The sequence below is a fragment of the Arachis ipaensis genome, chromosome B04, assembly GCF_000816755.2.
Source record: "Arachis ipaensis cultivar K30076 chromosome B04, Araip1.1, whole genome shotgun sequence".
NCBI lineage: Eukaryota > Viridiplantae > Streptophyta > Magnoliopsida > Fabales > Fabaceae > Arachis > Arachis ipaensis.
In genome coordinates, this window is record NC_029788.2 from 130,340,154 (window position 1) to 130,351,802 (window position 11,649).

Below are 11,649 nucleotides of genomic sequence, written 5' to 3' on the forward strand. Positions count from 1 at the left end.
TTTTCTCTTCTCAAGATTTTTGTTTTTGGTTTATTCATCAATAAATATTTTTTTTTTTACAAAATGAGTAATGTTTTATTTTATATGTAACAGGGCCAAAACCTCAAAGTGAGTATAGTATCTATCATATTAACAATGATTGGGTTTGATAATGATCCTGGGCCGGGCCAATTTCAGACAATGCCGGTTAATCGGTCACGTCTTTATTTTCGTGGGCCAGCCCAGAAAATCAAATATTAATATAAGCATGTTTCACGTGCACCAAAATATTATGGGAAATGATTAGGCGAATACCACAAAAGTAAAATACAATGGTTTTGATATTGACATATGATCTTATAACATAAACACCGATAATGAAGAGAGGAAAAAACAAGAGCACAAGCAATATCCCATGCAATGCACGAGTATATTATAAAATCATTTTAATAAACCAATCACTTTAATAGTTTAGTTTTCCATAGTATCTTTCTGTCAGATCAATAACTAATCTGCCGTAGTACTGAACTTCATTTAAAAATTTATTATTGGCCATTGAGTTGTTACATACATAAGGCAGAATTCGAATTTCCAACACTTGTTTAAACGAATTAGTGAGTTAATTACTAGACCAACTCATCTTATTTATTACTTTAATTGTTTAGTCTGCCAATTATATTATTCAACATGTAGGCTCAGCTTTGATTGCAACAAGGAGGGGGCAAAAATTAGGTGGAAGAAGCGTAGCTATTAATTTTCATGAAAATGTATTGAGCTTAACATGGAATTTTTGCTCTATTTATTTTGCTCCAAGGAGTCTTGTTCTCTTTTGCTTTCTATTATATTTTACTTTTAATTATAATATTTTTTTAATTACTAATTTTTTTTATTTTTTAGAAAAGTGTATCTATTGAGATTTAATTTAACTTTTATATCCTTTAATTCTCTCTCATTTTTGTACTTTTTACATTATTAAACTCTTGTTAGTTATTTTATCTTGAAACGTTAAAAACACATTTTGTTAGAAAAACAATACTCCAAATCAATTAAACACAAATCATTATCTTCTTATATGCACTTGGCTTTATGAATTCTCTTTTTATTTATTTATTTTTTCTGTTAAATATTGTTAAATATACACTACACATCTAAAATAATAAATAAATAAAGTATTTTTAAAACACATCTGAAAATACATATAGTATAATTTGTAAACACATCCAAAATAACAAATAACAAACATCTAAAATAACAAATAACAAACCAAATATTTTGTAAACACATCTAAAATGATAAAAAATCATAAAAAGATGGATGTGAAGGTAGTAGTACTATGATTATTTAGCTATGATAACTTCAGAGCTATTCTTATAAGAACGATGTTTTCTCCCTCAAATACAAACAAAAACATATATTAAAAAGATAGAATCTTTTACTAGAGGAGGTGGGGAAGACGAAGAGCACCTTATACTTCTAAATTCCGGCCAAAAATCGGAGCGCGGCAAAAATGTGAGGAGCACAAGACGGGAAAGAGCGCGGTGCGATAGAGGAGCACAGCGAGAGAAGAGTGTGGGGCGGGTGAGAAGTGCAGGACGGGGAAGGAGCGCGGAGCAGGAGAGGAGCGCAATAACAGAAGAGGAGTGTGAGTCGCTGTGGATCTAAATTTTAGGAGTGGGTAAAAAGTTTAATGAAGTGAAATCTGTGTATTGAGATATTTAAAGAGTGTTTTGGAATGTATTAGAGTTTAAAAAATTTAAAATTAAATTGTTGAATTTTAATTTTATTTAAAATATTTTTTTTGAATTTATATTTTAAATAAAAAAATATATTTCAATGTGTTTGTTTTAATTTATTTAAATTAATAAGATAAAAAATTATTTAAAGAATAAATTTAAAAGATACCTAATTGTATTGAAAAATAATATCACCTGCCTAATTTTAATTGATGTATTATTATTGGATTCTGCTAGATAAACAATAACTTTTGTGAACAATGTAAACAATAAATTTTAAAATGGGTCCAATAAAATAAAAACACACTACATTCATAAATTACCTATCTAAATCTTAATATTAAAATATCCACACACCTAATAAATTGAACATCCGATATATTTATTGTTCATATTATTTAATATTTTTATTATTTACCTATACTTTTTCATTATTATTTTTGTAGTTTTCATGTGCTCAATTCCAAATCAGGTAACCAACCACCAGTATAATTAAGCCCCTAGACGCCCCACACAAGTTTCTAATCTTTCACTAAACTTCAAAGTATCACGTAATATATTTAATAATTAATATGCGATAGGTAAAATTAATATTATTTTACATTTTTAAATAAGTAGTCTATAGGTTTGATCTTGCGAATAGAAAAAAATATATAGAAAAACTTGATGTTGTCTTTATTAATCTTATCCTTTTATAATTTTCAAAGATCTAGTTATTCTTAACTATTATAATTGCAACTTGTAAGAATTCTTTAGTAACAATCAAGCTGAGTAAATGATAATCGTTCGCCAAACTCTTTCTTACTTACTAGTAGCTGATTGAGTTATTTAGCAGTCATGTTATACATTTATATAATTTTTTATTCAAGTCTATTTAAATTAGTTTAACACTAAAAAAATTTAATAAGTATATATTTATGCGTTCAAACCACCAAAACTTTTAATATTCATTCATGCTTTTACTATAAAATAACGTTCCTTCTTCAATTTTAAAATCGTCATTGGAGAAGTTCAAATTTCCTCAAAATCTCTTAAACCTCCATCGTGTTTTCTGTAAAAACTGCTCATACTCCATAATCGCATCAAACTTTCGAAAGAAAAAAAACAAATAAAAACAAGAACAGAGACTCTACAAAGTATGAGAAAAACTGTCGTTATTATGTTCATTTAATTCAAAATTTGCGTTTCTCCTAGTTCGATTTAAGGTTTAGTGGATTGAGTTGCTTCGTTTGGTAAATCGGCTTATTCTAAATCCATTTTTATTGCGTAACTAGGATATATGAATAGAAAATGTGTTGTTATTTTCTTTTTGTGATATATTGATCGGTTCATTGGTGTTAGTCATTTTGATTCACTTGATTGTTAGTGTGTTCAGTTGAGTCATTGTGCATGCAGAAATATTTTTCTTGATGATTAAATGTTTATCACGTTTTATTCAGCACATGAATATTGTTCGGTTCAGTGGAGTTGCTCATTTTGATTCACTTGCTTGTTAGTGTATTCATTTGAGTTCTTGTGCATGTAGAAATATTTTTCTTGATGATTGAATGTTTATCATGTTTTATTCAGCACGTGAATGTTGATCGGTTCAGTAGAGTTGCTCATTTTAATTCACTTGATTGTTAGTGTATTTAGTTGAGCCCTTGTGCATGTAGAAATATTTTTCTTGATAATTGAATGTTTGTCACGTTTTATTCAGCACATGAATGTTGTTCGGTTCAGTGGAGTTGCTCATTTTGATTCACTTTATTGTTGTGTGTTCAGTTGAGCCCTTGTGCATGCAGAAATATTTTTCTTAATGAATGAATGTTTATCACGTTTTATTCAGTACATGAATGTTGTTCGTTTCAGTGGAGTTGCTCATTTTGATTCACTTGATTAAAATGTGCATGCTTGTGCTTGTCAGTGTATTGAGTAAATTATTGACTAAATTTTTTTGTCCTTACAGCAAAAATGAAGAAGACAATGGTGACAAAAAAGGAGAAGCCACGCTATAACGTAAGCATATGCACAAAATAAGAGACCAAGTGATTCGGGCATCTGAAGTAATAAGACTCTTGAAGCCATCTGCTACCCTCTCTAGCCCTTATTGTAAATTCACATATGGAGATTTAGATAGTAAATAGGATATACTTTGTTTGACTGGTTGTAATTAATACTATTTTGTTTAACTTGTTTAAAAAAGCAAACACTACTTCTTTGAATGTATATATGTGAATATTAATGTAAATGTTATTGGAAATCTAATGTTAATGTATATATCTGATTTAAGATGGATTAATCCTTGTCTTGTCGGTCTGAGATGTTAATGTATATATCTGTTGGAATTGTCTGACTGCTGTTTTGTTTCAGGTTCATCGTGAATGGAAATCAGGGTATTTATCAAACATTAATAGCCCTAAAAACCTAATGAACCGAAATTAATACATTGGATGGACCGAAAGAGTGCATATATCACTATTAAAAAAATGTTTCTATCAGTATTCAGTTTCAAAACAGCTTTCTGCATAATGAATCGAACACATTATTAAGATGAATCAACTGTATAGTACTAAGTGAACGGAACATTATCCATTATATAAAATCAAATTTAAAACATCTTTCTGTATAATGAATCGAACACGTTATTAAGTTGAATCAACTGTACAGTACTAAATGAATAGAACATTATCCATTATATAAAATCAAATTCAAAACACATGTGTCTACAATTTAGATATTATCAATTCAATTCAGAACACCTGCGTACATTCAATTCAATTTAACAATTGCATTCCATTCAATTCAATTCAAAAAATAATCTAAAACAGTGCTTGGATGGACTTTGAGAGAAATAAATTTATGAATCTAATACAAAAGACTGGGCCGTTAATATTTCATCTGGAGATGTTAAAGAATTTTACTCTTTGGGAAGTTTGAAAAAGAATAGCAACACAACAAAATTCAATGAAAATAATGTGGCACAACTCATAGAAACTAATTACTTTGACGTGCTTGCTCCTTGTGTGCATATAACAGAGATTATTTGCAATAAACTAGTGGATCATTTGGAATGGAGACTTGGGAGAAAAGATATATATTTACAATAAACAGCTTTCTGCATAATGAATCGAACACGTCATTGTGGTGAAACAAATGTATGGTATTAAATGAATGGAACATTATTCATTATATAAAATCAAATTTAAACAGCTTTCTGCATAATGAACCGAACACGTTATCATCGTGAAATAATTGGTGGAGTCGGGTTAGATATCCGCGGATAAGATACATATTGCCACCCTTAAGAACGGAAGAAGCATGTTAACAAAAAACTATTTGAATGACTTGGATAAATATTTTATATGGATGTGGAACATTATTGGTTATTTAAATATCATATTACTAATTGAATTTTTAAGATTGATGTAGTAAGTCTTCTATCTAAAAGTAATGAATTGAGTAAACACTTAAAGAAATACTAATGTAATAGTATATTTGAAATGTTTTTTATAAGGAAAAGTCTAGGGGCCAACAACTTTATTAAATTTTGGCCAACATATAACCAATAAAAAAAAGTGAACCATTAGATGAAATCTCACACCAATCTCACATTATTAAAATCATCATTGATAGCTATTTAATGGCTACAAATCACAAAAATTACTGGCCCTAACATTCCTCTTCTTATAATATGATCTACCAGGTACTGTAAGCCCCCATTATTATTATGGGACCAACTTAACTTGATGATATGATTGATATCTATATATTAAATCCTATGTGTTCCTCCATTATAGCTAACTAATCCTGAAATCTAACTAAAGAAACAAAATGTTACACAACATCACAAAAGGTATCACCACGGCAGTTACAGAATCTGTAACTGCCCCCATCAGCAACTCTTCCACTTCCCCCAACAACATCATCACAGATACTCTCACAGGCACCACTTCCACCCTCTTAGATGGTGTTTCAAGCTCCTTATTGTTGGATCCCTCTCTTCTCCTCCCTCTAACCACCCTACTATCAGTTGCAGCATCCGTTCTCCAAGATCTTCAAAACATTCTTGCAAACCCAGCAAAGTTCATCAATGAACTCATAAATAAAATCACTCCCTTATTGAGCTTCCTTCGTCCCTTAATCATGCTTGCAATCAGCGTGCTTCTCTTTCTTATAGGCGTAGCCATCATGCTTATCATCATTTTTTCGCCTCTCATAATTGTATTCAGCCCTATATGGGTTCCAACTGCCATGGCTCTCTTGTTTGTAACCATAGGCTTGTTGATCACCTCTATCACCATTGTTATTGTTGTTACTATGTTCTTATGGCTTTCGCTGTCAGCGGCGACTCTCGTAAAATCACTTGTTATGGACGAATGAAGTAAAAGTATTCAGCTTTTGGGACTTTGAAGGAAATAAAAATGTCTAGGTATAAATAATATTTCCTTGGTCAAAATTATATAAGAGAATATGTTACTATATATATATTATTTTCTATTGCATGCATGTATGATCATTTTATTCCATTTTCCTGTGTACATTTGTTTTTATTTACATTTTTAATATTCCTTAGTGGTCAAATTTCACCTTATATTATTGCCGCAAATATTTAGAAAATGTAAGATCAGACACTTGATCACGTTTCATGGAACCATGCATATTCAATTGGATTCAATTAACTACTTTTTCTATTCATGCCATAAGTGCGCCTTGATTTATTGAACATAAACATACATGTCAAAATTAATAAGCCGTAGAGTGTTTGATAATCAAAGTGACAACAAAAAGTTCTGATATATCAGTTTCCTTCCTAGAATGTTGTCCTAATTGTAATCATCAAAATTTTCATAATATAATAACTTCTTCTTATTCATATAACAATGGTATAAATTAAAGGAGTTACAATATATTAAAGAATAAATGACTATTTGTACCCATGAGAGATGAGAACGCTGACATTTGTACCCATGAAAGTTCGAAACTAATCTTGTACCCATGATAGATGCTGTTCGTGTGACAAAAGTGCCCTGGCTTGGATCTGAGATTGGTTCGTGGGTTTCTGAACCTACGTGGCACTCCCAACCCTCCCCCAAATCTGAGCCAACCATTCACCATCATCATCTTCATCTTCTTCACCATCACCATCACCATAACCTCCATCACCATCACCTCAGCACCGCCACAGCCACCTCCCTTCACCACAACCTCCGGCGACAACCCACACTGTCGCGCCCCTTTCTCTTCTTCTTCCCCTCTTTTCACCTCCGCTGAGCCCAGAAACTACAGCGCCAGCTCCTCCTCTCCACCAGAGCCACAGCGGCCACCTTCTCCATTCCTGGGTCTCCTCTCATCTGCCACCAAACAGCCGCGACACCCAACCTTCTCCGCAGCGTCCTTACGGCGTTCCAACCCGTCACCACTCCCCTGTCCGAACCCTAGCTCCGCCAACCATCACCGTCGGCCTCTACAAGCCACCGCAACCCTCTTCCATTTTCTCCCCTTTGCGTGTTCTCTGTCTTCCTCAGCCACACCAACGAACTGGCCACCTTCTCCTCCCTCTTTCTCATTGGCCAAACCGCCGCGCCGTCGACGAGCCACAACGACACCGACGATGAGCCCCTTTCCCCCTTTCTTCTTCCTTCTCTGTCATCCCGTCTCACCATCGCGAACCAGCCTAGCACCGTCGCGATTCCAGCCCCGTTTTCCGTTCCTCCCCATCGCGAACCAGCCTAGCATCATCGCGATTCCAGCCCCGTTTTCCGTTCTCCCATGGAACGACCAGAACAGGGTGCAGCCCCTGTGTCTTTCATCCCCTCCGTTTTCCCCTATTTCATGGCAGCGTTCACTCTCCGCTGCTGCAATTGAAGCAGTGCCACTACCAGGCCGCCGCTTCTGTCCCGGCCAATTCAGCCATCAACTTCCCTTCACCTGTTCATTCTCTGCTTTCCAGGTTCCCATTTTCTTTTGTTGAATTTTGTTTCTTTCATTGTATTGCTTTTAGTTCATTTTGCTTAATTTGGTTAGTTAAAAATGCATGTTAGTGGATTTAGGTTTGTTTTGATTCATGCTTGTGTTTGAAAATTTTGCTGTTTGATTCATGCTGCTATTTGAAAATTTTGGCTTGTCTGATGCTGCTGGGAGCTTTGGGGGAGGTAGGTTCAGACAGGGGAGTGGTGACGGGTTGGAACGCCGTAAGGACGCTGCGGAAAAGGTTGGGTGTCGCGGCTGTTTGGTGGAGAGGAGGAGCTGACGCTGTGGTTTCTGGGCTCAGCGGAAGTGAGAAGAGGGGAAGAAGAAGAGAAAGGGGCACGGCGGTGTGGGTTGTCGCCGGAGGTTGTGGTGAAGGGAGGTGGCTGTGGCGGTGCTGAGGTGATGGTGATGGAGATTATGGAGGTTATGGTGATGGTGATGGTGAAGAAGATGAAGATGATGATGGTGAATGGTTGGCTCAGATTTGGGGGAGGGTTGGGAGTGCCATGTAGGTTCGGAAATCCACGAACCAAGCTCAGATTCAAGTCAGGGCATTTTTGTCACACGGACAGCATCTATCATAGGTACAAGATTAGTTTCAAGCTTTCATGGGTACAAATGTCAGCATTTTCATCTCTCATGAGTATAAATGGTCATTTATTCATATATTAAACTTATAGTCTCATCACTTTATGATAATAAGATATTGAAATCATTATTAAGAATACTTAGCTTAATTAATGGCTGTAATGATGACCAAATGATAAGACCTGTTTTTCATCACAAAATTCCTCTATTATTCTGTCATCAATAGGTACAAGATTAGTTTCAAGCTTTCATGGGTACAAATGTCAGCATTTTCATCTCTCATGAGTATAAATGGTCATTTATTCATATATTAAACTTATAGTCTCATCACTTTATGATAATAAGATATTGAAATCATTATTAAGAATACTTAGCTTAATTAATGGCTGTAATGATGACCAAATGATAAGACCTGTTTTTCATCACAAAATTCCTCTATTATTCTGTCATCATCATCATCATCATAACTATCTCTGCTATGAATCCACCATAGCAGATTAGTAAATGAATTCCCATCATCAAAACCCTTCAAGCTTCTAATCTTCTTCAAAGCACTTTCATTATCATAAACTCCTTCCAATGCATACACAAACCCCTTCCACCCTTCTCCAACACCATCTCTATCCAAAGCAGGCATTGTCCACTCCACAACCTCCTTCACAAAACTCTTATTAGAAAATAAGAATTCAGAAACAGGTATCAATGGTAAAAGCTAGTTCATTTTGCTTAATTTGGTTAGTTAAAAATGCATGTTAGTGGATTTAGGTTTGTTTTGATTCATGCTTGTGTTTGAAAATTTTGCTGTTTGATTCATGCTGCTATTTGAAAATTTTGGCTTGTCTGATGCTGCTGGGAGCTTTGGGGGAGGTAGGTTCAGACAGGGGAGTGGTGACGGGTTGGAACGCCGTAAGGACGCTGCGGAAAAGGTTGGGTGTCGCGGCTGTTTGGTGGAGAGGAGGAGCTGACGCTGTGGTTTCTGGGCTCAGCGGAAGTGAGAAGAGGGGAAGAAGAAGAGAAAGGGGCACGGCGGTGTGGGTTGTCGCCGGAGGTTGTGGTGAAGGGAGGTGGCTGTGGCGGTGCTGAGGTGATGGTGATGGAGATTATGGAGGTTATGGTGATGGTGATGGTGAAGAAGATGAAGATGATGATGGTGAATGGTTGGCTCAGATTTGGGGGAGGGTTGGGAGTGCCATGTAGGTTCGGAAATCCACGAACCAAGCTCAGATTCAAGTCAGGGCATTTTTGTCACACGGACAGCATCTATCATAGGTACAAGATTAGTTTCAAGCTTTCATGGGTACAAATGTCAGCATTTTCATCTCTCATGAGTATAAATGGTCATTTATTCATATATTAAACTTATAGTCTCATCACTTTATGATAATAAGATATTGAAATCATTATTAAGAATACTTAGCTTAATTAATGGCTGTAATGATGACCAAATGATAAGACCTGTTTTTCATCACAAAATTCCTCTATTATTCTGTCATCATCATCATCATCATAACTATCTCTGCTATGAATCCACCATAGCAGATTAGTAAATGAATTCCCATCATCAAAACCCTTCAAGCTTCTAATCTTCTTCAAAGCACTTTCATTATCATAAACTCCTTCCAATGCATACACAAATCCCTTCCACCCATCTTCAACACCTTTTCTACCCAAAGCAGGCATAGTCCATTCTACAACCTTCTTCACAAAACTCTTGTAAGAAAATAAGAATTCGGAAACAGGTACCAATGGTAAAAGCTGAATCCCAAGCCTACACTCTTTCCACACAGGAGGTGCAAACCATAATCCACTGTCTCTCTTATTAGACCATAGAACCCCAATTAACTTATTCTCTTTTGCAAAATCTTCTTCATACATATTTCTATCTCCTTCTCCATTCACATGCCACCACATTTTAGCTGCATGAATTTCCAATGCTGTAAGAGTTGATCCTAATGAAACAAGTTCTGTATCATTATATGCCAAACCCAACAATGCTGCTGAATAGTATGCATTTATAGCTTCACTTGTGCTCTCTTGATTCCTTCCATCCGCGAATTCGGTTAGTCCTCCGGCCCAAGAGTGCAATTTGTAAAGATCAAAACACCTTAGACGTGTGTAATGATAATGATGATTCAAAGTTGAATGATAATGTTCTGATTTTCCTCCTCCTAAGTTCATAAAATTTGACATAATTGAATAGGCTTGAGGCTTGTACTTCTTACCCCATTTTGGATCAATCTTTGCAAGCACTGCAATTCCATAGAGAAAGTATCCCAAATGATAATGGTGATCATTGTAAACTCCAAAGCCAAAATCAGCACCTGAATCAGTAGATCCTTGTTTGGTAACAATTCCACCCCATTTCTCATCATATAGAAATCCATTCCCATTGAAAGTTCCATCTAGCCATGGAGTAATGGTTTCATTCAAGAACTTCTTAACCACAGGAATCACATCAAGAAAATCAACTTCTTCAGCTATCAAAGCCAACCTTGCTGCCCTTGTAGTGAGAGTTGCTAACCACTTTTGTTGGAGTAGTTCCACTTTATCTGATGAATAAGCGTTCCTTTTATTTTGGGAGTTTATTGGGATTTACCTTCTAGATGAGGTAGAGATAGTAGGAGAGATTTATGGTGGTAGTTACCTGCTTTGGCTGGGTAGAGCTTAGCCCCATTGAGTCTGTGTCCGATCTCTTTAAAGAAGTCGATCGGGTTTATCATGAAATTCACCTTTATTGATGAATTTTTTTGTGTTATTGGGTCTGGCGTTTATTTGTTAGGTTAGGGTATGAATACATATAATATAAATTTTTTTAGTAAAATTAAGTAAACACTTTTAAAATAACAAATAACAGACCAAATATTTTATAAACACATATAAAATAATAAAAAATCATAAATAAATAGATATAAAGATAGCAGTTACTATAACACACCAAAGATGAGAGGTGCATGGGACAAGGAAAGATCACGGCGCACCCGACGGATTAGCACGGCTTGAGGGAGAAGCGCGGTGAGAAAAGAGAGTGGGGCGGGTGAGGAGCGCATGGTGGGGAAGGAGTGCAGCGTAAGGGAGGAGCGTGGCAACGGAAGGGGAGTGTAAGGCACTACGGATCTAAATTTTAGAAGGGATGAAAGATTTAATGGAGTGAAACTTGTATTTTGAGATATTAAGGGATGTTTTGGAATATGTTAGCTAGGATTTAAAAAGCCAATGAGTAATAGCTCAAATGACATAGACTTCTCATACTTAATTAAGATGTTACGGGTTCGAATCTCCTATCTTTCTAAATTTTGCCCATAAGTAATAGCTCAAATGGCATAGTCTCCCCATACTCAATTAAGAGGTTGCAAGTTCGAGTCTCATATCTTTGGTAAAAAAAAAAAAGCTAGGATTT

At 35.3% G+C, this 11,649-nt stretch overlaps 1 protein-coding gene across 1 annotated transcript in view; it reads right to left on the reverse strand.

Moving 5' to 3' along the window:
* The window catches only part of LOC107637381 (probable endo-1,3(4)-beta-glucanase ARB_01444), a 9,772-nt gene continuing 7,777 nt past the window's right edge, over positions 9,655–11,649 (reverse strand). Inside the window, exon 2 of the mRNA XM_021122139.1 lies at positions 9,655–10,743. Within this exon, the coding sequence (XP_020977798.1) occupies positions 9,675–10,743 (1,069 nt within the window). The 3' untranslated portion in view covers positions 9,655–9,674. The remainder of the gene's footprint in view (positions 10,744–11,649) is intronic.